Source organism: Alternaria dauci, chromosome 10, assembly GCF_042100115.1.
Source record: "Alternaria dauci strain A2016 chromosome 10, whole genome shotgun sequence".
Taxonomy (NCBI): Eukaryota; Fungi; Ascomycota; class Dothideomycetes; order Pleosporales; family Pleosporaceae; genus Alternaria; species Alternaria dauci.
In genome coordinates this window covers 360,072-387,124 of record NC_091281.1, presented here as the reverse complement: position 1 = coordinate 387,124, position 27,053 = coordinate 360,072, and the positions used below count along the sequence as shown (strand labels likewise).

At 44.3% G+C, this 27,053-nt stretch overlaps 5 protein-coding genes across 5 annotated transcripts; 3 read left to right on the top strand and 2 right to left on the bottom strand.

Annotated features, from left to right (window-relative positions):
• Positions 1 to 4,671: 4,671 nt before the first annotated feature.
• ACET3X_009575 (uncharacterized protein) lies at positions 4,672 to 8,174 on the top strand (the record flags this gene model as incomplete). The annotated part of the gene is made up of 5 exons (XM_069456232.1): positions 4,672 to 4,977; positions 5,025 to 6,440; positions 6,494 to 6,761; positions 6,809 to 7,296; positions 7,365 to 8,174. The coding sequence occupies 5 exons, from the start codon at positions 4,672 to 4,674 to the stop codon at positions 8,172 to 8,174; spliced, it is 3,288 nt and encodes a 1,095-aa protein (XP_069302408.1).
• Positions 8,175 to 9,465: 1,291 nt separating this feature from the next.
• On the top strand, positions 9,466 to 10,610 carry ACET3X_009574 (uncharacterized protein; the record flags this gene model as incomplete). The annotated part of the gene is made up of 3 exons (XM_069456231.1): positions 9,466 to 9,607; positions 9,801 to 10,398; positions 10,571 to 10,610. 3 exons carry the CDS (start codon positions 9,466 to 9,468, stop codon positions 10,608 to 10,610), a joined length of 780 nt encoding a protein of 259 aa, XP_069302407.1.
• A 1,577-nt stretch (positions 10,611 to 12,187) lies between these two features.
• On the bottom strand, positions 12,188 to 12,859 carry ACET3X_009573 (uncharacterized protein). Its single transcript, XM_069456230.1, has 2 exons — positions 12,574 to 12,859; positions 12,188 to 12,462 (listed from the first exon to the last, which is right to left on the bottom strand). Exons 1-2 carry the CDS (start codon positions 12,676 to 12,678, stop codon positions 12,325 to 12,327), a joined length of 243 nt encoding a protein of 80 aa, XP_069302406.1. The 5' UTR covers positions 12,679 to 12,859; the 3' UTR covers positions 12,188 to 12,324.
• A 341-nt stretch (positions 12,860 to 13,200) lies between these two features.
• ACET3X_009572 (uncharacterized protein) lies at positions 13,201 to 14,847 on the bottom strand. Its single transcript, XM_069456229.1, has 7 exons — positions 14,682 to 14,847; positions 14,485 to 14,507; positions 14,407 to 14,417; positions 14,321 to 14,350; positions 14,186 to 14,269; positions 14,075 to 14,131; positions 13,201 to 14,013 (listed from the first exon to the last, which is right to left on the bottom strand). The coding sequence occupies exons 1-7, from the start codon at positions 14,731 to 14,733 to the stop codon at positions 13,362 to 13,364; spliced, it is 909 nt and encodes a 302-aa protein (XP_069302405.1). The 5' UTR covers positions 14,734 to 14,847; the 3' UTR covers positions 13,201 to 13,361.
• A 485-nt stretch (positions 14,848 to 15,332) lies between these two features.
• On the top strand, positions 15,333 to 19,947 carry ACET3X_009571 (uncharacterized protein; the record flags this gene model as incomplete). The annotated part of the gene is made up of 6 exons (XM_069456228.1): positions 15,333 to 15,380; positions 15,441 to 17,063; positions 17,116 to 17,211; positions 17,263 to 18,019; positions 18,064 to 19,361; positions 19,894 to 19,947. 6 exons carry the CDS (start codon positions 15,333 to 15,335, stop codon positions 19,945 to 19,947), a joined length of 3,876 nt encoding a protein of 1,291 aa, XP_069302404.1.
• Positions 19,948 to 27,053: the final 7,106 nt, after the last annotated feature.

Here is a 27,053-nt window from a genome sequence, read left to right as displayed (position 1 = left end):
TAATAATAAAGTACTTACTATACTATATAAACTATAGATATAAGCTAGTTACTTACTAAGATCTAAAAGATATTAAAAGTATTATAGTAAGTATAGATAATAAAGCCTACTTAATATAAGAACTATATAATAAATTAAGTAAGAATATAGTTTATAGGAACCTTATAATAGCTAAGGTAGCTAATAAGTAAAGGATTAAGGGACTAACCTTTAAGGAGGGGGATAAAGTTTTCTTATTATAATAGAACTTAAAAACTAAATAACTAAGTAAGAAACTAGATAACCTCTAAGTAGGACTATTTAAGGTTCTAAAGGAAATAAGTAATATAAATTATAAACTCTAACTCCTACTAAGTATATATATCTACTTTATCTTTTATAAGAAACTCTTAGAAATAGCACCTCTAGATACTAAGCTAGCTACTAATATAAAGCTTAAAGATAATAAGTATAAGGTTAAGGAAATTAGGGACCTATAGAAAATTAGTTATTAGTAGAAATACTTAGTTAAGTAGTTAGGATAGCTAGAGAGCTAGAATACTTAGGAACTAAAGGAAAATTTAATAAACTATAAGTTATAGGTATATAAGTACTATTAGAGATACCTAGAGAAGGGAGGACTAGGTCCTTAAGGGAAGAAAAGAATTTAGTAAAAGGATTAAAAGAAGTATTATCCTATAACTAGCCTAAGTTAGTTAATAGTCTAAGTAGTAATAGTTTAGTTAATTAAAAGTTAATACTAAGAGTAGAGTTCCCCTTAGCTTACTCTTTTATATAATCCTAAAGGCTTAAAATAATATAATCTTAATTAGTAAATATTTACTCTTATACCTTAGTCTCTACTACTTCTAGTTAAAGTTAAGTAACCTTAGCCTTAGCTTAAAGAAACGCTAAGCGCTTCTTATACTTTTTAGCCTCTACCTTCTCTTACTCTTTTTTAGTTATAAATAAGCTATACTTAACTTTTACTAAAATATAGCTTATATACTACTTAGAGGTAGTATCTATAAAATAATAAAGATTTTTCTTCTTATACTACTTATAATAAAAAGTTATCTTATTCCTTTACTAGTAGATATAGTTAGTATAAGCCTAGTACTATTAAGTTAAGTTCTAAGTATAGATATATTAAGAAGTTTAAACTTTAGGTATAGTTAGGGAAAGTAAGAAAAAGAAGAAAGAGAAGTTATAATACTATAAGAGTAGCTATACCTCTACTACTACTACTAGACTAGGTGTAAAGAAATAATAATTTAGAGTATTAAGATAATATACCTAAGAGGGGGGGTAATATTATAAGGTAATAAAGAGTTACTTCCCTTTTATATAGGTTATATAAAGGAAGACTATTAGGTAGATATAATAGATAAAAGTAGATCTAGGGTAGGGCCTAGATTATATAAAAGGATTAGTATCCTACTAAGACCTAGCCTCTAAGAGGCTAGTAAGGATTAGGAGGCTATAGCCCTCTTAGGCCTCCCTCTTAGAGAGGAGGGTAAAGAGGATAAGACTTAAGGTAATAGGTATAAGAATATATTAGATCTTACTATTATACTTATTATAGTTAACTTAAATAGTTTATCTCTTATATAGATTATTAACTAGTTATTCTATTATTTATAGAATTAGTAGTAATTATCTCTTAGTTATAATAATAACTCTTTTCTACCTAATTATTCTATATCCTACCTTATAGACTATTACCTAAGCCTAACTCGCCTTAGTATAGACTAAGCTTAGAGAAGTATAGTAAACCCCTATATAATAGATAGCTACTTTTTACTTTATTAATGTTATATTTTAATAATACCCCCCTACTTACAGAAAACAAAAAATTATAGAGCTAGTTTTCTTTTTCTAAAACTCTAGAAATCTTTTTTCTAGCTACTCTAGTTCTAGAGATATAAAGCGTTCAAAAGAGTAACTTTTAAGACTACTCTTTTTTTATGTCACCCCTCTTTAACATGTGGAGTGATTTCAGGCTCTTGTGCAGATGGCCCTCATATGGACCTTTATCGGTGCAGGGAGAACTGGATCGCCTGCCGTCTTTCTCACTGGATCTGCATGGTCTTTCCAGATCGTTGACGACATTTGTGCCTGGAAGTAGCAATGACCTTCCGTGTTCTTCATATCGTATCCGGGCTGGACGGTACTACTCAGGGTAGATATGATTTAGCCGGGAGTCGCAGTAGCCACCCTCAATACTACAGAGTTCTCATCACACATCAGAGTCTTTAGTTTGTATAAAGGCCGAAGTGTTTGTACCTTGCTGATCGTCAGCTTCAGTTCACAACACAGACATCTGTCTATTTCGGAACAGGAAAGGCATCATGAAATTCTCGACCGTTCTTTATGTCATGGGAATGACTAGGTACAACTCAGCTCATCATCCTTATCCATGAGCGTGTGTGACAGAATTATAGTCTTGCATTGGCTGCTCCCCAAGATGACGACGACAAGCCACAAGTCCCTCCATTCCCCAGCTTCTCCCGCCGACCTTTCCCAAGCTTTAGCCTTCCTACAGCCCTTCCCCCCTTTCCGACTGGACCTGCCGCACCACCTCGCCCTACTGGAGGATTTCCTCCTCGCCCCTCAGTCAGCCGTAACCCAATTCCAAGCTTCTCACGCTCGCTGTGAGTTTCTTGATAGTTCGTCGTGGAATGACTTGTACTGATACCTTGTCCAGCCGCCCAACAGCAACCCCCTCTTTCGTGATATCTGTCCGCCCAACTCCATCTACTCGTCCTTCTCGCTCGGCCATCCCTGTACCGTCTCCTCCCACTAGGCCCTCTCGTAGTGGTGGCCTACCGTTCCCGCCAAGTCCCACTCCCACTCCCGACGAGGACGAGGACGAGGATGAATCTCTGTAGACTAAGGGCGCGTCGTGGTGCTTACTAGTGAATATCAAGCAGTGATAGCACGCTCAATAGCGTATCCAGGAGGCTACTCATATGTCCCGTGGTATATATTCATAGAAGGGATTGCTGTCGTTACCGTGGAAAAGGATTTTTTTAATCAAGCCCTTTAGCAAGCTTCCAATGCTTTCTAGTACCATTTCAATGCGGAATGTGATCAGCTGTCATTATACCGTTTTCAAATGAGGTCATTCCGTGAGCGATGCAAGAAAGACATTTGTAGTTCATGCACCATACACTTCCTAGGAGTTGGATATTCTTTCGACAAACAGGTTGTGCATAACCCTATTACATGTGCGTACGCTTGGTAAAGATCAAGAAGCCGAATTGTTCTGGCACGAAGTAAGAGACAGATGATAGACTGCATCGTCGAGAGATGGGAAAAATCGAACACCTCCCGGTGATCATAACTTTCTCACCACAACGTCACAACAACCATAGTATAACGTAAGAAAAGAAAACCCTTTACATCTATTACTCAACAGGCATCTGATGCGCAGGTACTTGCAAAAAAATCTTTACTTTGCTGTGGTGTTGTGCGGCACTGTTGGTGATACCCTGTTTTTGCCCCCTTCGTCCCAGAGGTACACCCACAACGCCAAAAAGAAAACCTGGTATACCTGACTGATGCCAGACGAATGCTGATGAGAGTGGGACTTGAACCCACGCCACTTTCGTGACCAGGAATATGTGTTAAGATAACCTTAACCTGGCGCCATAACCAACTCGGCCATCTCACCTGATTGGTTTTGATGGAAGTCGAGACTTCACTTTCCAATATAACCTCCTTTTCATTTCCTTCCCCCCTCCCCCCCCCGTCTCCCTCTCGTTTGCTTTTTCCAGGAGCCATGGAATTTCCAGATGTGGGGCTAATAGGTGGATCAGTTGAAATTTCCAACATTGTAAGCCACGGCAGCACTATCGGACAATCTAAACCAATTTAGTTAATCACATCTTACACCGCTGTACCTTGGAAATCAAGTCACCACTATTGATGTTACTTTGTCTGAGTTACCATCTGATGGAAAGCCGCAGCAAAATACTTCAGTGTAGCCTTGTAACACGAAGTGCTCAGAGCCATGTCATCTACCCATCCTACAACCAATGTGCTTGCTGATATGACAGATGCTATTGATCGGCTATCATAGTCTCTGTAAATGGTCCAGCTGCATTTTTAACACGACGAAGCGTTGTCCTGCCTTTGGCTTATGCATGTGCGCGCAGTGACCAACAGTGATTTTTTTCTACCCCATCCGGTAACTCAACCACCACTCGTCTTCCTTGCTCAAGCCTTGCACATGCATCTCGTACAAGGAGACGACTGAAGACTAGCACATATAACAAGTCGTTTGTTGCAGCCAGAGCTCCTTTGTAGGTGACGCATCGGTATGCTCCCGTCTTCTGGCGTCGCGAAAGCCATAGCTAGCTAGAGGCGTCGCGCTGCGCATCACACTGTTCCTTGTATCGAAAACTTACGCAGCCAGATGTAGCAGGCAAGATGATACATGACATCCAAGGTGCAGCGAAGACGTGTGCTTGTGTACTCCATCCAGATTTCCCACAGTACCTACCCGTGTAGCGTCAAGCACGGGCCTGGCGCCACACTGCTGCGCCTCGCGTTGACGCACGATTTCACCGCCATGGTCCACAGCCAGCCTCCCCTGCAACCCGCCAGCTAGCATGAGCTCCGTGAAGCATACATCCCCGCATTGAGATGGGCGCGCGCAAATGCAGCCTTCGCTTGCGGTAGACCGCCATGACGTATTGGCCTATCTCGTCGCCCTCCGTCTTTGCGGCCACTAAACGTACGGATCTCGGGCGCGCGCACACCTCACACGATGGCGTCCAACACCAGCAGTCAGGCGAAGAGCATGCCGGCAAGGCAGCGCGGACGCATTCCGAAGATGGGACTTTGGCGCATCGTAAGAGCGAGGTAGAGGAAAAGAATGGCGCGTCGGTAGAAGACAACATACATGGCACCATCCTTGCCATCAGAGTAACCAGGAGCGGGCACATGTTTGCGACGCTTACCAGAACGACCCTCACCGTCTGGCAGACAAAGGCAGGTCCCATTGCGAGCCTGACGCCTCGGGTGCTAACGCGTCACAGCCTACGGTTGTTCTAGCTTCAGTGCTGCGTTCAGAGCAGTCCGTCCGAACATACGGTCCCAACACCGACGTCCTGCTCCGCCCCGACTCCCAGATCTTCGTCGTGCAGACCACGCTCGGCTTCCTCATCACGTACTCGCTCGCCACGGACCACTCGTCGCGCATATACCAGGCCCAGTTCACCAACACACACGGGGGCCATGCAAGGAGAAGCAGTGCAATCACCGGCTTCAAGATCCAGCGCCAGCATGATGTCAATGCGGGACCAGGAGAAAGCAGCGGTCTGAAAGAGCTCAGTCTACGCTTTCGGATGGTGATACGGGTTGATGCTGGAATCATCAGGGCTCTGGCTTTGGACGACGAGTTGATTGTAGCAACTGGAAAGCCCGCTGCTGTACAATGCATCCGCTGGGCGCCCGACAGCACGGGCAGCCAAACAAGCACTGAGCTACTGTCCAAGATGACATGGTTAGGGAACAATGCCTCACTGCGCGAAATGGTCCACGACCGACCTATGAACCTGTCATGTTGGATCACCGGCGACGGACGCGCCTTTGCAGTCCAGAAGGCGGCTCGACGAGACGCCGTTGCTCCCAGTCTCTTCCGCGGCTATGGCTTCCATACACCCGAAACAGATGCTGATCACGGCGTGAAAGCTGCAATCAATGCGAGGTTCTCACTGCTTGCTGTTGGCTGTGCCAGTGGTGAAATTTATGTATACACCGCACGCGACTATACTGGCAACATTCCTCTCTCGCATAAGCTACGACCCAACATTACAGCCCCCGGCAAAATGACTGTCTTGACTTACTCACCGGATGGATACTGTCTGTTTGCTGGCTATGAACGCGGCTGGGCAATGTGGAGTGTATACGGAAAACCCGGGGCAACGAGCTTCACTGCAGATAGAACACTTTCCAAGACGAACAACGAAGGATGGCTCCTAAGCATCAAAGAAGCATTCTGGATTGGCGGTGGCGTAGAACTCTTGATGTTGGGCAACGACGATAATCGTCTCTTCGTGTTGGAGATGGCCCGGAGTGCAGTGACCGGCTGCTTCTCCTCGGCCAACGTGTCACGGTCATTGATGCAGACAAGTACTGGCTTCATGATCTACCGTGGTTACGACCTGCCAGACTTGACGACAATCTCTGCCGATGTCTCTCTTTGGCATCATGTTCAGATCCCCTCGGCCTACCTTGTAGATCAATGGCCAATGAGGAGTGCGGTCATCTCAAACGATGGCCGCTATGTGGCGGTAGCGGGCAAGAGAGGACTTGCCCACTACAGTGTAAACAGCGGGCGTTGGAAGATGTTTGACGATCCTTTCATAGAGAATGAGTTCACGGTTCGAGGGGGTATGTGCTGGTTCCAGCATGTTCTGATTGCAGCCGTCGAATGTCGCGATTCTCACGAGGTATGTTTGTCGTCTAGTTACCATCGTGTTGAAACTGACATTGTATTTCCAAGGTTCGCGTATACTCACGTGAGGCAGCGCTCGACAACAGCCACATTATGCATACGCAAAAGCTGCCTGCGCCCATTGTCCTCATTGCACCTTCTGGTGAAGATTCGCTCCTCGTCTACACCTACGAGAACACACTGTATCACTACGTCATCAGTGTGTCGGATGCAAGCGTCAAATTGGTACAAGTTGGCCAAATAGCGCTGCATGGCATCATTCGTGCACCTACTCGAGTGCGAGCACTTAGCTGGATATTACCAGAGGACCAGATTCGTACGTGCTCGGGGACCTGTGATAAGATGTATGCTAACAACTTGTAGACAATGGAGACCCATCGCAAGATGTGGCCGTTGCAACTATCCTATTCCTAGTGGACGGCAAACTCGTGCTTCTCCAGCCGACGACGACCGAAAGTGGCGACCTCAAGTATGAAATGCGCATAATTGCGCAGAACGTGGAGACGTATGCTCTCATGCGCGATCACCCTGCGTTTGCACTGGATCGACATGCCGACTCGTTACCGGCGAGTCCGTCCATGGAACTGACGATGGAAGGGGTACACGGCCACGATCTCCGGGACTCACTCTGGTATTTTGATGGTCACGACATGCGAGTTTGGATAGATATGCAGGACGTTCTCGCTTCTGCATCACCGGAAATTGGTCGGGAACTCCCCACACCCGTTCAGATTCCTGTCGACTTTTATCCTCTCTCGGCATTGATCAACAAAGCGATCATATTCGGTGTAGAGTCAGAGTTGATTCAACGCAGGGATACAAGCTTCGCCTTTCTGCGTTTCGGTACTAGAGTAAGCTGCCATGCCTTTCTCTGCGCCCAATAGCCGGCTCGTCAATCCCATGCTGACACACATGCTAGACACACCTCTTCCTTCCCGCACTGCTGCGGTCTCACTTGACGCAGTTCAATCACCCCGCAGCCTTACATCTCAGCCATCATTACCAGCACCTACTTTACTTTTCCCATGCCCTGGAGATCTTACTGCACGAAGTCCTGGACGACGAGGTGGACACTCAGCCACCACCCGAACAAGCGCTGTTGCCAAGCGTGCTATCGTTCCTGAGCTCTTTCCCTCGATATCTCGACATAGTTGTGCAATGTACCCGCAAAACTGAAGTGCGCTCGTGGCGGACATTGTTTTCAAACTTACCTCCACCAGAAGAACTATTCGAAGAATCACTGCAAAAAGGGAATCTGAAAACCGCTGGTGGCTATCTCCTGGTCCTCCACACATTTGAGGAACTGCGGCCAACAGGCGATCAAGTCGTGCGCCTGCTCCAACGCGCCAAAGACGAACAAGATTGGGAGCTATGCAAGGAACTTGCGCGTTTTCTCATGGCTCTTGATGAGTCTGGTGCAACATTGCGGAGTACTCTGGAACTCGTAGAGCTGAAGACTCCGTCAGCAGAGCCAGGCCTTGGCCAATCGCACTTTACATTCGACACTGCCCGACTGAATGTACCCTTGCGCAGTCGCAGCAACGGGACTAGGTCGTTGGGTGGTCTGGGTGTTGATTTTGGGTCCGACGGTGATGGCAGGACCTCACGGGGGAATGGCAACATTAGTCCCGGTGTAAGTGACGTGAGTGCTAGTAGCGATACAAGTCCATCACAGGTACTTGGGGATTACTTCGGCCTTGGTATGAACAGCTCGCGCCAGCAACAGTAGCTGGGACGTTGAGATAGTTTTATTGATGCAGTTATGTTTCCACAAGCGTTCCATATTTGCAATGCTGCCATGCTCACAACAGCAACGTTAAGCGATCAAAGGTCCTTGGGGTGCCGTAAGTCATCCGATAATCTCAACTTGTTGGTCTGGTCTGGCTCCTCCAGATAACCATGCCATGCAGGGTCGTATTGGCCCCACAGGGCTGCTTACAGGACTTAAGGACAGGCTGGAGCAGCATGGCGATTGGTGATGGCGACCGACGTCCCTCCGTCTATCGTATCTGTCACAGGCTTCCGAAGGATGGCGTGCCCATGTAGCTGGTACACTTGTAAGCGAAACGCTTAAATTGTGGTAACATTTGTAGTCTCTGCATCCCCGTCCAAGGTGGTATCGCTTGATTTCTTGTGTTTTTGTAATCTAAGGGTACGTAGCTGAGCCAAGCCATTTCGACAAGACCAGATGCCATGGCGAACATTTCGCGTCTGCTACTGGACCAAGGTTTGGGCATAGGTGCGACAACAAGGTTGGGGTTGGCTCGGAAGATGCGGTGGAATCGCCCGGGCGGTGAGATGCGTGTGGTCTCCCCTCTGTTTCCACGGCTTGGTGGTCAGCTACAGCACGTGTGAAGCAGCACCCAATGGACTGTCTGGTCGTGCCACCAGGCAATGGCTGAAAAAGGGTCCCTCTGATCGTTGGGAAGACGCAAAGGGCGCAAGTCCACCATTGTGCCCTTGCATGGGCAATGCGCACATGGTATCAAACGTCTGCGTCCGACGTGACGTATTCATTAGACTTTTGATGGAGCCTCGAAAGCCCCGTGTCCCCAAAATACTTCGTCTCCAAACGCGTCCCGCGCTGAAGGGAGTGCCAGTGCGATGGGCCGGCTTTCAGGCAACCAGCAATCCTTCCACGCCCAGCGCGCAGGCCTCTCGTTCACTCGTCAACGTAGAGACTCCCAAACACAGCCACGGCTGCCTCACCGTATTCTCACGTCGCTGCGCATGCTCAACACTGGCTTCATGACGCACAGTTGCTTGCTCTCCGCTTCATACTGTAACACAGGGCTTTTGAATGGCCGACATTGCGCCTGTTTACATCGACTCCCCAGCAGCAAGGCACACTGTCGCCAGCCGCGTATATATTTGTCAGGCCCCAGTACCCTTCAGCCCTATCCAAACCGATCGATCACCTCCCCTCTGCACTAGGAATGACCAAGACACTTGGTTCATCGTATCGACCATCATCGCGCTTGCCAATCTATCTTGAGCATCGAGCTAGCTAGACGGCAACAATGACCGCCCCTCCAGCCGCACGACCGCTGTTCTCCGCCGCCCACTCCATGCCATTCGCCTATCCATCTCCAACCTCAACAATTGCATCCGACACGAGCTACTTGCACTATAATGTGATGTCACCTCCACAGATATTCAATGGTAAGCGTGCCTTTTTCGTGCTATCAAGCGTTTTTGTTGCGTGTACCACATGCACGAGGCGCTCTTGCTGCCGAGGTCCACTGCTTGCCTGCTGCACCTACGCGCACCGTGTAACACGATCACCAATGTCGACAACCGTCTTCACTGCCTTTGCTAGCTCATAATAGCACTCGAACATGCTAAGAAGAAGCAGAACCTACACGCTCGCGAAAGTCAACGAGCTCTTCGCCAAAAGCGCAGTCAGCCGGCAGTGGTGGCTTCCAATGGATTACCGGCAACAAGCCGGACGACTTCAAAACGAAGCATGTTATGCAGACCGTGCGTCAGACCGCTATGGGCAGCTATTTGAAAGGCGCAAGGAACCAGCCTAGCAATAAATCCAGATCGAACAGCGAGGCCTCCGATAAGTCAGAGTCGGGTGCTGGTGATCAAGGCGCCACGAAAGCCCGACCTACCAAGACACCAAAAGGCAAAGGAAAGAGCGACAGTGACAAGAAGAGTCCCGTGTTGGCTAAGCGGCCCCAGTCTAACAGCTCTGGACAGGGTACCTCGGATCCTGATTCACAGGTTGCACGCCAATCCACCCTTTCTCGGAGATCCATCGTCGTCCCGATAATGGAAGACATGAGAGGATATTATCCATTCGACTTATACCCGGTACCAGAACTAGTCTCATTGGGAAAGAGCTTGGATCCGTTCGGAACCATGTTCCAATCGCGAGATGCCCGCGTGAATGTCGAGGGATTGAAGTTCAAATGCGCCAGCTACTTCGGAACGGAAGGTCTGGGAAGGTACTGGATCCCCATATGTCTGAGCTATCCACACGCCTTCCTGAGCACCCTCTACATGGCCTCTGCGTTCAACGACGTCATTGAGAATCTCACAATAGAGAGCTTGGAAACGGCAGCACTGCGCCAAGATGTTATACATTTTGTGAGCGAACATCTTACTGATAGAGAGCAGTGTGTGGCGGACCACAATATTATGGCAGTCAGTCAGTTGATACTGGGAAATGTCATTAGCCGGACAGATGCAGGTTTGGCCTTCCACCAGAATGGAATTGAGACCATGATCAGGCAGCGCGGTGGGCTCAGCAAGTTGGGTGTACATGGACAATTGGCATCCGCAGTTTCTTGGGCCAACCTTGCGATCGCCGTTTTGCGGGAAGACGAACCCACTCAGATGTATGTCGATTACTGTGCTAGTCGGTCGGCCAAGAGATACACTCTGGATGCTGTGATACCCGAATCACCACTTTACCAGCCTCATGGTAAATATGTAACACTCCAACATTCGACCAGATGCAAACCAAACGCGCGAAAACTTCTGGATGAAGTCAGAGCGATGATAGAACTATTTCTGGATACCCAGCGCTCGAATCGTCAGAATAGCTCTTCTAGGCTGAGGAATTTCTACAACTCTATCAATCAGTACCCACCCGGTTCAAAGGAGGGTGATAGAAGGTACGAAGCGATCCGTCTCACCGCGCGCGTTCAAGCTCAAGCTATCATGGACCAAGTCCCACTGTCAGAGGCACTCAAAAGGGTGCAGTTGTCCGAGTTACAAACAGCCATGTACAGCTCCTCGATAGCCTCACGGTCAAACGATTCAGTCTCTTCGACACTTGAGTTTCAGCAAGTGACCCCGGTGACTGAACTGTCTGAGAGCCCCAGCTCTGCCCTACATGACGAAAGTCAACTACAGCAACAAGTCGGTTTTCCTTTCGGCCACCGGGATTCAACCTCTTCCACACAGTCGCAACGTCCTTCCCCTTTGTCAATACAATCAAGCTCCTCAGCGATATCTCCTCAGTTATGTATCTCTGCACCTATATCCAGTAGGCCTACCATACTCCAACAGCTTCGAGACGCCCTCGAGAGATCCGATCTTTCAGAATGCTGGTCCGACATGGCTGGTGTTCTGCTGTGGATCGGACTGGTCATGGGAGCAGCAAGTAGCAAAAGCGAGGACAAAATCTTGGCAAGGTACTTTTCAGCGACAACCATCAGAGCATGTATCATGCTCTGCTTCGAGCATCCTGAAGCGATACATTCTACCATGCTGAAGATGACCGGCATTGTTGGAGCATTGAGCAAGAAGCCTGCTGAAGCGCAACTCGTGAGAAAAGACAGCGGCATGTCAAGAAAGCGAGCGAAGGCATGAAGATGTATAAAGAGTACAGCTCGGAGGAATCGACGTTGGGATAAGCTTTCTCCACAGTGGCGATATCTTTCGGGGAGGCCGACTGATCCACTTTGTTGCGATATCCGTGCACATATAGGGCTGTAAGGCTGAGGTCATAGGCTGATTTGAAGCTGCCTCCCGGCTCTCTTGTATGGAAAACTTCCATAGCCACCGGAGCGTCGGGTTCTCTTTGCTGATTATATGTAAATACTTCTGCCTTCATTGTACAATAGTACTACCGGATTGGGCACCGGCATTGATCAACTAGCGTTTGTCAGTCTCCGCAAAGGCAAATGTTCGGAGTTGCAAGTGAAATGAAAGCATTGTCATCGATGGCCACACATCATTCGGGTTGTCAAGGACTGCACAAGAGTCTTGTAGAGTTCCATGATTTGACCGTGTCCTATTTTGGCTGATGTAAGAACCCGAACCTTGGTCGACGTGTGTTCATGCCTTGGTTCCTTATTGCTACATTCCTACACTCCAGTTGGTATCCCCATTGCATCCTAATAACTACGTCAGACAGAAGGTGCCTAACCCTTGGTAACATTCTTGACGGTGCCATCTTCATCAACGTGGACATTCAGCCTCTCGGGTTGGAAGTCCATTGTTTTCATCGAATCGGGCTTCAGGACGCGGTGTTGCTGGGGAAGGTCGGTCTTCGCAAACGTCTGATGGTGACGACAAGTTAGTGACGATGTGTACGCTACATGGAGTGTAGTGCAAGCTTAAATCGAAGAGTGTGGGAGAGGTAGAGCAAAGGAGGGAACAGGCGGACTTGCCATCTCATCGTGCTGGTCGCCAAGCTTCTTGCCCATGAGCTTGCTCATCCAGTCATCGCCAGAGTTTCCGTCCTTGGACTGTAGACCGGGGACTACGAGAGGCATTTTGTATGGTGTTATTTGAGTGGTGTAGTGTTTGAGTTTGGTTGCTTGTACTGTCGGAAGGCGTCTTATCGTGAAGGTCTGACGTGTGTGTAGATAGTTAAGTTACTTGGGAAGATAGTGGGGTAAGGGAGAGGCGGTACTTATGCAAGTAGACCCTGGTTGGCACTTGTGTGAACTAACTTGTTTGTTTGAGCTTTGAGGGTCACCAGGCTGCAAGATGGGTTGTGGTGGTGCTTGGAAAGGAAGGCTGACGTCATCCGTGTCTAGCCGCGCAAGTGGGGTTGTGTGATGTTTCTAAAGCGCGGGATTGGCATGTGTCGGCCTGCTATAGCTTCGGTGTGTTATCTTCCACTAATTGAAGATGGTAAAAGTGTGGGAAACTAGAGACTGTCGACCGGCATGGTAGAGTGTCACGTGTGTCGTCACGGGTGCAAGGCGATGCGCAAAGCCGAACGTAGGGTAATGCGAACATGTCTGAGCCTGAGCAGGTGCTTTAAAGAGCGAAGGAAAGATATGCATGTTTGCGAAACTGAAAGTCAGTGAGGAATGCGATTTGACCCTGCCTTGCTGATGTAGCAGACGCGGATACAGGATACACGGTCTATATCTTAATTTTCCGTTCCGTTCTTGATTGCTCGAAGTGATCGAAAGACTATGCTGACCGAACACGAACCAGACATGATCTATTTGCCGTCGCGCATATTGCGGAAGAAGTCCATGACACCGGTGAAGACGACCAAGAGAATACCACCTCCGGGGCCAAGTCTCAACACCTTGGGCAAGAAACCCTTGTATAGCGCGCCAAAACCTTCCTCCTTCATAACGGTACCAAGAGCCGGCCATGCCCAGTTGTACTTGGGCACTGATCCTGCGACCTTGGGGGAGTTTTGAATGCGCGACTTGACAACATCCATAGGGGTGTTGAGGATGGTACCGACAGTGCCACCGATAGCACCGGACATGAGGTCGTTGGTGATTTGGCTCTTCTTGGTGGTTGCTGTGGGCAAGAGGGCGCGGACCTGGAAGATGCAGCCAAAGTATCCAGCATTCCACAGAATGTGTCTCCACATGGTCGACTCAAGACCTTGGTAGAGGGTGAGAGGTCCTTCCTGCTTGACAATCTTTGTGACACAGTCCACCATGCCGTTGTACTTGTGGGCTTGCGCCTTGTCTTGTAATCGAATCTTGACGAGCTCGAAGGGGACGACGACGAAGGCTTCGGTGGCACCTGCGGTTGCGCCAGTGAGGATGGAGAGGGACTGGTTCATCTTGGCCTGGCCGAACAGGTTGCGGTAGAAGGAGCCCCATGAGTCGTTGGCTGCGAACTTGGTGGCCCTGTATTGGGTGAGATGAGGTCTTTTACAGACCGAAGCGTGAAGCACGAAAGCATGCGTACCTCTTGGGGGCTTCCATAAGGATAGGCGCGGTGATACCGCGGTACAATCTTGAAGCACTGCCAGACATCAGCCCCTCTTGCTCATGATCGCAAGAGTGTCATAGCGCATACCCCTCATTCTTGATAATCTTCCTGAAGCAGTCTACCATGCCATTGTAGCTATCTTCTCCGACAGACTTGCTGGTCTGAAGCTGTCTGCGAATATTTAGACGCGAGTCGGGATTGGTTCTGTGCGCAGTGGCTTACACTCGGGTCTTGACGACGTCCAGCGGGTACCTTGGAATGATGTCAGCGCTTCGATCTTGTATGTGTGAACGTTGAGAGATGCCTACATGAGCAGAATCTACACACATATGACTGCATCAGCACCGGTGGTCTCACGCGAGCATCTTCAAGGACTGCGCACTCACTTCTGACACACCAGCCACGGCACCTGTTACATGGTTAGCGCCAATCCGAAATCCTGAAGCTCCGTCCAGGCACAAAGCTGCTCTGCTGAAAATTTGAGCGAAAGCGATATCGCATGGTTGCTTTGAGCGAGGTGCGGACTTCCCTCGGGTAGCCGTCGCATTGCAGCCGGAGCAGTGTTAAGATAATTGGAACTTACCGGCCGCGAACTGGTAGACGAAAGGCAACGGCTTCGCATCGGCAGCAGACATGTTGGCGGTAGTGCTGTCAAGAAAGGGAGGGGCTGAGGGCAGGTGAAGAGAGAAGAGAGCCGCCGCTGTTGAATGAGCGATTCACTGTCGGCGCGCACAATCTGGGGAAAGAGCCCAGGAGCGTGGGATGAATGTCCGCACTCGGCTTAGGCATGGTGGCCCTAGCTTCCCGTCTTTGGTTGACGCATTTTCCATTGGCGCAGCAGCGCCTTGCCTGCATCATGGCTTGATACGCGGAGCCGCCTGTCATGTGCCAAGTCATGTCAATTCAGTGACTGTACTGTGCTCAGTGTTCTGTCCTGATTAGCCTGTCCAAGGCCACGGGCACGGTACTTGTCAGAGACCAAGCAGCCACCACTTGTCAATTTGCCTTTTTGTTGCTCTCCAACAAGTAAAACCAGTCTGTTTGCCATGGTGCAGCAAAAGTCCATCGTCTTGTGCCTGCCGAGGCTGATGCAGACTTGTGTCGCGCGTCGGTGTGACATGGCCGCCCTGCCGCCACGTGACGACGGGCTCTCGCCTCGCTCACTGCGATTGGCCACTCACGACGCGTCTTCGCGTCCAACCCAACCCAGACGCCTCCGCTACCTACCATCTCCATGTCCACGCGACAAAAGTCCTTCTTTGACCAGGACCAGAAGCCAAAGGTACTTGGATAACTGACCGTCTTGACTGCTGTCGCGTACTCATCTCCCTCGTCATCGTAGCACCACAAGGGCCAACGGAACCGCCCACGCAACTTCCCCCACCATAACAGCAATCAGGCGGCGCCGCAGGCTCGGCAAGTAGTAACAGGGCCTCCGATCATGCCTTCGACCCAAACCCGTACCAAGCTCAAAGCCTTCCAATTCGTCGAGGGCACGCCCACTGCCGACTCTCTGCCCAACCGACGCGACGCCGACAAGGAGAATCGACCCGCCGCGCTAGGAAAGACGCCCAAGCCTATGGGTACGCCAAAGAACAACAGAGCCGTCAAAGATGTAGCTGCTCCGATCAAGACTCCAAAGCTCCCGACCATATCAGACTGTCCGCCACCCTCGACACCTGCCACAACGAGGCTGCCGCTTGCCGACTTGGTCGGCAATGTCGACGATTCCTCGAGACACGCGCCGCAACCCGATGCCTCGCCCGAAGAACAGTTGATATGGAGAGGATCGCAAGCAATAAATACACCCTTTCCACGCAAGAACAAGAAGCGCGCTAGAAGTTCGTCGCCCGTCGCCCCCTCACAAGAGGAACATAGGCTGGATCCGACCAGACAAGACATCACAACCCCCCAGGCTGACCCTGCCATGGAGCTATGGTCGCGATACACCAGCAACAAGGGAACACCCAGCGCCAACAAGAGCGTCGCCTTCGCGCACCTCATCAACGAGTCGTCACCGAGGTCACAGGCTGCTGCCGGAAGCATTAGTGGGCTGCGGAGGTGGGCGAGCTGCGGCGTTGAGTTCCCGGCGTCGCATCGGAAAAGAAGGAGAACGCATGGCGTGTTTCAGCCGGATAAAGAAACTACAGAGGACGTCTTCGCCGGCGCTCCTAGTTCGGACGGCATGATGCTCGGGCAACCCACCAAACCAAACCTTGCGAGTATGGTGCAGCGCATGCGAGAGTGCGTCTCCAAATCACAACCACGCGTCTCGTCGTCGATGCCCGCAAGTTCTTCACCATTACCTGGCGCTGGGGGTCGTCAAGACCCATCGTCGGGCTCCCCACTCCAGCGACGCGCACGGGAACGGCATGCGGATACTTCCGAGACGCTACAACACGATGCTGCACTTCTAAAAGACACAATCGATACTGATGATGAGCCTGTGCAAGAAAACGAACAAGTGGATGGGGTACATAAGCCGCAAGCATCTCAAGAATCGTCCGACGACTTTGGAGACGACTTTGATGCGGACATGGTTGATTCCCTGAATATGTCGCCTCAACCTGCCCCTGCTGCACGTGCCGCCCATCCAGCACGCTCAACGAGCTATGCCACGATTCCCACCGAGCCCAGCAATCCGTTTACACACCAGCACCCTGCACCTGCTCCGGCTTTACAACAAGACAACGATGACGACGAGTTTGGAATGGACGACGAGGATGACTTCGCCGCCGACTTAGAACAGGTAGCATCACTTTACGACACTAGATCTGCGGAATCTCCAAGTGGAGACCGGACGCCTACAAGACAATCGGGACGACCTCCAGCTACTGCAAGTGGAATGTCAGTACCTGTCATCAGTCTCTTAGATGACGACGACGAGGATGAGTTTGGAGAAGACATAGACGCGGATGAATTCGCTGCTGCTGAAGTTGCAGCCACACAGGTACCCGCCGATACTGTAAGCGGGACGAAAACTCGCTTTTGGTCATAAGCCGTGCTAACTCTCAAAGAGTCACCAGGACAATAGAGCGATCCAACGCTATCTTATCAAACGAGTTGACGAAAGCTCGTATACCACTGATCGTGGCTACTCGATGCCTGAGAAAGTGAGTCGATGGCACTGGAGTCACTGTGACACTGCAGCTAACGCAACGTAGGTTCTGCTCGTTGAAGAGGAGAAGACGAAACTGTTCAAAGCAATTACTCTACGACAGGCTTGGTTCGACACTCCTTGTACTACAGGGTCTTTTGTGCATGTCATTGGTGACTTCACAAATGCCGGACAATGTGTCATTGACGACCACCACAATATGCTCATCCTTCACCCGGATCATCTCATCTCGTCCACTGTTGTCGCAGACTCCTTTGGTTGCTTAAGGCGCGCGGTGCTCCAGGATCGTGTCAAAGCCACCAGCAAGGCCAATGCCCCTATGCTTTACGGGACATTACTCCATGAGTTATTCCAGGAGGCGCTGAAGGCGAACCGGTGGGGTTCTGGATTTCTATCAGAGACTATCGAAAAGCTCTTGCCGAGACACCTGGAAACCATACTGGAGATCAATTCCACCTGCGAGGCTGTCCAGGAGCATCTCAGCAGCAAGCTGCCCGAGTTGCAGGCTTGGGCCAAAATATTTGTTCGCGCGGACCCTCAAGCGGACGCTATTGTTCGAGAACGGAACGGACGACAGGCGACTATGAGCATCAACAAGCTTCTTGACGTCGAGGAGCACGTCTGGTCTCCAATGTATGGTCTGAAAGGCAATATCGATGCCACCATACAAGTGACAATGCGAGATGACCAAGGTATACGGACATTGACGGTGCCATTCGAGGTCAAAACTGGCAAGAACTCCTCGAACGCCGCACACATAGCGCAAACCGCTTTGTATAATTTATTGTTGTCTGACCGATATGGTATGTCCTTTACAACCACACGCGTTCCTAGCTGACATTTGCAGATGTTGATATTGCTTACGGAATCCTGTATTATCTTGAGACTTCAGAGATCAGTCGAGTTCCTGCTATCCGCAACGACATGATCCACATGATAATCAAGCGCAATGAGTTGGCTTGCTTCGTCCGAGACCGTATCGAGCTGCCTCCAGTTCTGAAAGAAGACTTCAAGTGCCAGAAATGTTACGCGCAGGAGCCTTGCTTCCTATATCACAATCTCGTTGAAGATGGCAAGGGCGAGATGCTAAACAAGAAGGCGAAAGAGAGATACGATGAGCTCATCAAGCCTCTCCAGCGTTCTCATCAGGAGTTCATGAGAAAATGGGACACTCTGTTGACGAAAGAAGAGACAGATATGATGAAGTTCCGGCGAGAGTTATGGACTATGCTTAGTACGGAACGTGAAAAGCTGGGTCGCTGCTTCTCCAACGTCATATTGGAACCGGGATCCGGAAACGAAGACAAAACTGGTCAGAAGATCAACCGCTACAGCTACACGTTCATAAAACAACAGCCAACTCTTGGCTTCTCGTTCACTGAATCTCAACTTATTACCGGAGAGCCTGTTGTAGTCTCGGACGAGCAAGGCCATTTCGCATTGGCCAATGGCTATGTTACGAACGTTACAAAGCGTCGCATCACAGTGGCTGTTGATAGGCGGCTGCATAACTCCCGAACCAAGTTGCCAGGATTCCATTCACAAAATAATCAAACTTTTGCGGGTATCATGGATGTGGCCAAGGCGGGCAGCACGATCACCAGAGAGGATGCTGACGAGGAGCCGATTCTGTACCGTCTAGACAAAGATGAGTTCAGCAACGGTATGGCTGCAGCCCGCAATAATCTGATCCAGATCATGGACAACAGTGTCTTCAAGGCTCATGACCTTCGTGCGCTGATCGTGGATGGGCGGGCTCCCGCATTCAGGCCTGTACCAGATGCGATCCCACTGCCCCAGTCGTCCCAGATGTCTATGAACTCTGATCAACGTGCTGCCGTCGCAAAAGTCATGTCTGCAAAAGACTATGCTCTCGTTTTGGGTATGCCAGGAACTGGCAAAACCACTACCATCGCGCACATCATTCGTACGCTAGTTGCGACGGGCAAGAGCGTTCTGCTTACGTCGTATACCCACACTGCCGTCGACAATATTCTCCTCAAGATCCGAGACGACCAGATTGGCACATTGCGCCTAGGTGCTGCCAAGAAGATCCATCCTGAAGTTAGGGAATTCGCTACCCTTGCTGCTGAACCACAAGACAGTCTCGAGGAGCTCGAACGGTCATGGATGCAGCCGCCTGTGGTGGCTACAACGTGCCTCACCATAAGCCATCCCCTCTTCAATCGCCGCGTCTTCGACTACTGTATTGTCGACGAAGCATCTCAGATTACTCTCCCTGTTTGTCTAGGACCCATACGCATGGCGCAGAAGTTCATCCTGGTAGGTGATCACTACCAGCTACCTCCGCTGGTGCAGAACAAAGAAGCCATGGATGGCGGACTAGATGTTTCACTATTCAAGCTCCTGTGTGAGGCTCATCCACAGGCCGTCGTCAGCTTGGGGCATCAATACAGGATGTGTGCCGACGTCATGATGTTGTCGAACAAATTCATATATTCGGGACGGCTGAAATGCGGCACGACCGCTGTCGCTTCACGCAAGCTCGCACTTCTTAAGCCCGACGGTCTCGATGCCTACCACCACAAGCCATATCCACCGCCATGTAATGTAGCACAGGCATGTACTGGTCCTGATTCTGCAGATTGTTGGCTTGCTCGTTCTTTGTCACCGGATCGGCCAGTCATCTTCATCAACACTGATCACATCTCTTCAGCTCTCGAAACGCAATCTGGATCTCGCATCACCAATACTCTTGAAGCGCGGCTAGTCACACAGCTCACACAGTCTCTTCTCAGTCTTGGCGTCCCTGCTGGGGAGATTGGTATCATTGCTTTCTATCGCTCGCAGCTCGCTTTGCTGCGACAAAACCTGTCCTCCTCGTATACCCAGGCGCAGTCTTCCGACCTTGCTGCTCCGATCATCGATGCACAAGGGTGCGCAGGTGTCGAGCTACATACTGCAGACAAGTTTCAAGGTCGCGATAAGGAAGTCGTGATCGTATCGAGCGTACGAAGTAACGAGAATGGCACAGTTGGCGATCTCTTGAAGGACCGCAGACGTGTCAACGTCGCTCTGACTCGCGCGCGATCGAAGCTTATCATCCTCGGTAGCGAAAACACGTTATCAGGTAACGAACTGTTGCGCGATCTGGTAGCTTACTGCCGAGAAAAAGACTGGGTGCTTGATATACAGCCCAGTATGGTGGAGTCGCATGCCTTCGATGAACGTGTCACACAAACGGCCAAAACACCAGTGAAGCGGTCATACCCTTCTTCGCTTGCTAGAAACATCGCGAAGAGTCCTAGCCTGACACCTAGTCCGTCGAGAAAACGCAAGGCGCTGGGCGACCTTACATCGAGACCCGAGAAGATCAATGCTAGGAGTCCGGAGAACAGGATCGATAAAAAGAGTGCAAGTGGCAGTCCTGGAGGAAATAGAGTACCCGGGAAAGTCTTGACGGCAGGCAAACGTGGCGTATTGAAAAGCCGACCAGTTCTAAGGGACATTTTCAACGGCGCCATTTGAGAGGTAGCTATTTGTAGTTCACTCGTAGAGAACTTTAGTCGAAAATATATATAAATAACTAATGTCTTTAATATTAAATTGTGAAAAACTTCTTTTAATAATTATAATAATTTCTGTTTATAAGAAAGGTAACGTAGGTGTTTACTTCGCGTGCTACCTATACTAAGACCCTACTAAAACTCCCCCTATTATAGCCTATTATAACCTACTCTAGTATTATATAGTATAGAAGACTATAAAATAGTATAAAGAGACTAGTAATACTTTATAATTATATATTTATATATTATATCCTATATTATTATAGCGTCTATAGTGGCTTTAGAATAGTTTACTCTCTTTAGTATATATCTACCTCTTTACCTTCTTTCTATTACTATATACTCTAAATTTATATAAAGTAGTCCTATACTACCTATTCTCTACTATTATAGACCTTTCTATAAACGGCTACGCTTCGGAAGCTATTATATAGGTATACTAAAGTTATATCTAATAGAGAGCTAAGCTTAGAGCTACGTAGCTATCTATATAGATCTAAGTATAAGGCTAGAAGAACTATTAGCTAATAGTGTCTAAGCATCTATTAGGCTAAAAAGAAAATAATAAAGGTTAAAGATAAGGATAGGAGATAAAGGGCGTTTAGCCTATTATACTTTCTACTTTTACTTACTTTTATTATATAATTTATCTTATATAGTAGCCTTATTAGCTACTTTAGGCTTAAAATTATTTTTTAAAGCCAATACTAGCTTATATATAGTTATTACTATACCCTTTAAGACTTTCTTAAAGGCCTTTACTATAGAAGTTAGTAAGCTATCTATATACTTCTAAATCCTCTACTTTATTAGTATTAATTATAACCCTAATTTAAAGGTATTACTAGGGGTTTATAATAGCTAGGGTAAGTTACTAATAAGTAGTAGTAAAGGGGTATATAACTAGATATTAAGGCTTATTATAACTTATTCTAAGTTAAAAGGGACTAGTCTAGCGCTTCTAAACCCTCTTTAGATATTACTAAAAGTAATTATAAGGTAGATATTATATATAGAAGGGTAAGCTAGTTATAAAGGTAGCTTATATTTAGAATAGAGAATAGTAGATAACCTCTAGAAGAGAGGAAGAGGGAAGAGAAGAAGATATAGTAAGAGGAGAGAGAGCTAAGAGAGGAGCTAAGCCTAGTTAAGCTTAGTATCCTCTAAGTAGTAATACTCCTTTTTATATACCCCCCCTAAAAAAAAGGCTTAGCTAGTCCTCTAGCTAGTATAAAGAAGAGAAAGTAATTTAAAGTTAAAAAAGTATACTAAAAGTATAAAAACTACTAGACCCTATACTTTTTAAAAACTAAGTATAGTTTATATAAGGCTATATATATCTATAAGGTTTCCTATATAAAAAAGTATATCTCTAAACTATTTTTTACTACCTTAACCTTAGGATATAAAAACTAAGTTAATTAGTATTCCTAGACTATATAAAGGATATTTAATTTAACTAGTTACTATAGGTTAGGTATATACTATACCTATAGAATAGCTAAGCTATTAGGCTAAACTAGTAGCTTATACTATTACCTTATTATTACTAAGGTATTTATTAAGGCGATTACTAGTATCTTTAAAGAGTAGTCTCTAATTATTTAGTATAGTAAGTCCTAAGGGTTTTAGCTTATTAGGGTATTTCTAATAGAATAATTTAGTATTATAATAGTTAAGATAGTTACTAGCTTTCTACTAAGTTAGCTTTAGATAGTTAGTTTATTTAATTTTATACGCCTATTTTCCTTTAACCTTACTAGTTTATAAAGAGGCTATATTAATAAACTTATCTACTAGCTACTCAGTATAGGTATCTCTATTACTTATTATAACTTCTACTTAGCCTTAGCCTTTATAGACTTTGTTTTTATTATTATTATAGCACGTTTAGAGACTTTTTTTAAGATAAAGTACTAACTAAGTAACTATAAGCTTATACCTATATTTAGCACTACTAGTACGTATATAGTATATTATAAATACTAGATACTAAAGAGATATAATAGTATTATACGCTTACTAGAGATAAGATATAACCTTCTAATATATATACTATCCTCTACTATTTCTGCCCTTTATAACTACTACTACCTCTACTACTACTACCTCTACTACCCCTTCTTAAGAATAACTAACTAGCTACCTATAGTATAGCTACTACTATCTAATAATTAGCTTTAGTTAGAGGAATATTAGTACTAGTACTATCTACGCCTTATTCTTATATCCCTATAATATCTATTTAAATTCCCTCTCCTTAAGCCTAGGATATTAATCCTCTATTACTTATTTAATATTAACTACTTACTTATATAGCTAGGCTTAGGTTTCTTACCTAAAGCCCCTCTAGTTAAGGAGAAAGATATAGCTAAATATATAGAGCTTATAGCTATAGCGTTTATTAAGCTAAGCCTTATACCTAACCTCCCTAACCTTCTTCTACTATATTTATATCCTCCTCTCCTTAATAGTTTCTTTTATAATAATATTACTAATATAAGTATTAATCTAATCCTTCTTAGATACTCTACTATCCTAGAATATATAGCAGAACTTTAGTAATTACTTATCTAACTTATTATAGACTACCTTAGGTAGCTCCTAGGTATATATAGGGCTAGTATATTATATACTAATAGATAGATTAATTAGTTTTAGTCTAGTTAGGGTTTTTAGGCTATAATAGAAGACCTCCTAGAGGATAGTATAGAGGAAATATATTATATACGTAGGTTTATATATATAGGTTTATATATATAGGTTTATATATATATAGGTTTATTAATAGTATAATTCTTAAAGGAAGTCTTAAAGGAAGTCTTAAAGCGTATAAGTTAGTATTAGTATAAAGGTTAGAAGTAGCTAGGCTTTATAGAAATATATAAAATTCTAAGTAAGCTTAATTATAGTAAAGATACTAGTAGTATCCTCCCCTCCCTCCCTTTATAATATATTATAATTATATTACTAGCTAATACTAGTAATCCCTATTATACCCTCCTAAGGTTTAATAAGTATCTTTTTTTAGTTACCTTTAGTAAATTTTTTTAACTTTAGTTTTTATATATAGATATTAGAGCTTTACTACTATAAAATACTAATTAGTCTAGCGTTTAAATCGCGTTATTACTTTATCTTTTTTATTAACTTTTATAACTAATAAGTAGAGGGATAGCTACTTTTTACTTTTTTAAAGTTTTATTTTAATAATACCCCCCTACTTATAGAAAATAAAAAATTATAACTTCTACTAAGAGTAGTCTAATAGGTACTTAGTCTAGAAGGGCTTTAGTAGCTACTAGCTAGAGAAGTTTAGGGTAAAAGATAAGAAAGGTCTTATTCCTAATTATTTCCTTAGGGAGGTTAAGTTTATATACTTATCTATTATAAATAATTTACTTAACTTTAAAAGGTCTTACCTAGTAGTTAGTAAGCTTCTTAGAGTTTTATAGTATACTCTAATTAATAGTAAATATCTAAACTTTATTACCTAAACTATAGTATAGAACTATATATTATTTAGTATTTACTTAATCTAATTATTCTTAACTAGCCTATTAGAGCTATTCTTTAAGGTATATAACTAAATTTAAGTATAAGTCTATTATCTCTTTAGTATAGATTACTTAATCCTTTACTAGTCTTAGTAGATTTACTTCTATATTCTTATATAAGTAAATACTACTTCTTAGATAGTATCCTAGGTTAGTAAAGAATAGAGTTATACTAGTACTAGCGTTAATAGTATTATTAACTTAGAATTTAGCTATATAAAGCTAGGTAGCCTAGTTATCTTATATATAGTTAATAAACTAGCGTAGGTAGGTTTTAAGAGACTAGTTAGTACGTTCTATTTAGCTATCTATTTCTAAGTAATAGGTAGTTAATAAGATTTACTTTATCTAGAGGTATTTATAGATATATTTCTTAAAGGGGGTAATAAAATTAGTACTATAGTCTAAAATAATACTAAGGGGTAGCCTATAGTACTTAAAGACGTCTATAAAGTAGTATAAAGCTTCTACTATAGTCCTTCTATATATTAGGTAAAAATAGCGCCTTTTAGTAAGATAGTCTACTACTACTAAGATATTATAGAATTCTTATCTATTTAGTCTAGAGGGGGGTAAGTCTTAAATAAAGTCTACTATAAGGTTAGACTAGCGTTAGTAAAGTAGAGGTAATAGTCTAAGGTATCTATATTTACTATCCTATAGTAATTTTATTTAGGTATAAACTATATAAGTATTATAGTATTTAGTAATAGACTAGCTTATCTTTAGCTAGTAATAATAGTTATATATTAGATATAGTATTAAACGTAGGCCTTTATAACCTATAATCTTATAGTTATAGTAGAGGTTAAAAATATAGTAGTAGAGGTAAGCTTCTATAAGGATATAGAGCCTTATTTTATTAATAAATAGGTATAGCTTAGACTATCTCTAACTAAAGAGATATTAGTAGTACTAAAGTAGAATCTATACTTATAAAACTACTTAGAAAGCTTAGTCTAGTAAGTATTAATAGCCTTAAAGGCCTTTATAGCTATTTTATTATTAGTATAAGCTTAATTAAATAGTTCCTCTATTAGTTATAGATCTTCTTTATAAGGGGGAAGTAAGGGATTAGTAACTCTATTAGGTAGAGGTAATTTAGTTATCTCCTTAGCCCTATTATTATTATCCTCTATATTAGTTACTATTATTCTAAGGACGTATTCTTATTCTAGGTAGAAGTAGTTAGAATAATAACTAGAAGCTAGAGTTAAGGCTTAAAGTACTATTACTATAGCTAGCTATATACCTAGGGATAAGTTCTTAAGACTTAGAATAATAGATTTCTAAGTATAGTAAAGGTCTTTAGGGTTATTTAAAATATCTTATAGCTTTCTACTAAGGGTATCTACTTTAAAGTTAGAGGCGCCTAGTTAATAAATAATTTTAAAGTTAAACTAAGATAAGAATAGTAACTAATAAGCTTAGTAATAGGTAAGCGCCTTAGTAATTATAAATATCTCTAAATTCTTATAATTAAAGACTATATATATTTAGTATCTAGAGCTTATAAGTTTAGGTTCCTATTCTTTAAATACCTAAATAATACCTATTAGCTTTAAGTTATAGATATTATAGTTATATTCTATAAGTAAGTACTTTTTTAAAAAGAAAGTAATTAGTTAAAGTATACCTTATATATTTATTTATTTTATAACTCCTTTAGTAGCCTAGGCTAAGGCGTCTATAAAGATATAAATAAGTTTAAAAGAGTTAAAGTATATTAAGATAAGGCTAGGGTAGAAGCTAGCTTTAAGTATATTAAAGGCTACTTTATATTCTACGTCCTAGATAAGTAGTTTATATACTATCTAGCCTTTACCCTTAGGTTTTTTACTAAGTACTACGTAAGCTTTAATATATTTTACTAAGGGGAGGCTAATAGTAGAGTAATTTTTAATAAATTATTAGTAGAATTTAGTATAGGTAAGGAATATAAGTAGTTCTTTTATATTAGTTAGTATCTCTTATTCCTTAATAGTAGATACTTTAGCTAAGTTTATTTCTATACTATAACTAGTAATAATTATCTTTAGGAACTTAATATAAGTTTTATAGAATTTAGACTTCTTTAAGTTAATATAGAATCCTTAAGCTTTAAGTCTTTAGAGGACTTTTTTAACTTATTTAATATAGTCTTTTTTATTCTTAGAGTATACTAAGACGTTATCTAAGTAAGTAGTATAGAACTTATTATTAGCTTTAGCCTTTATAGACTTTTTTTATTATTATAGTATATTTAGAGACTTTTCTTAAGATAAAGTACTAACTAAGTAATTATAAGCTTATATAAGCTTATATTTAGTACTACTAGTATATATATAGTATATTATAAACACTAGATACTAAAGATATATAATAGTAGTAGTAGTTATACGCCTACTAGAGATAAGATATAACCTTCTAATATATATACTATCCTCTAGTATCCTCTACTATTTCTACCCTTTATAACCTTTATAGCTACCCTTTATAACTACTACTACCTCTACTACTACTACCTCTAGCGCCTTTTCTTAAGAATAACTAACTAGCTACCTATAGTATAGCTACTACTATCTAATAATTAGCTTTAGTTAGAAGAATATTAGTACTAGTACTATCTATACCTTATTCTCTTATCCTTATAGTATTTATTTAAATTCCCTCTTCTTAAGCCTAAGATATTTAATTATTAATTATCTTATTAATATTACCTATTTACTATTATAGCTAAGTCTTAGTCTCCTAACTTAATCCCTTTCCTA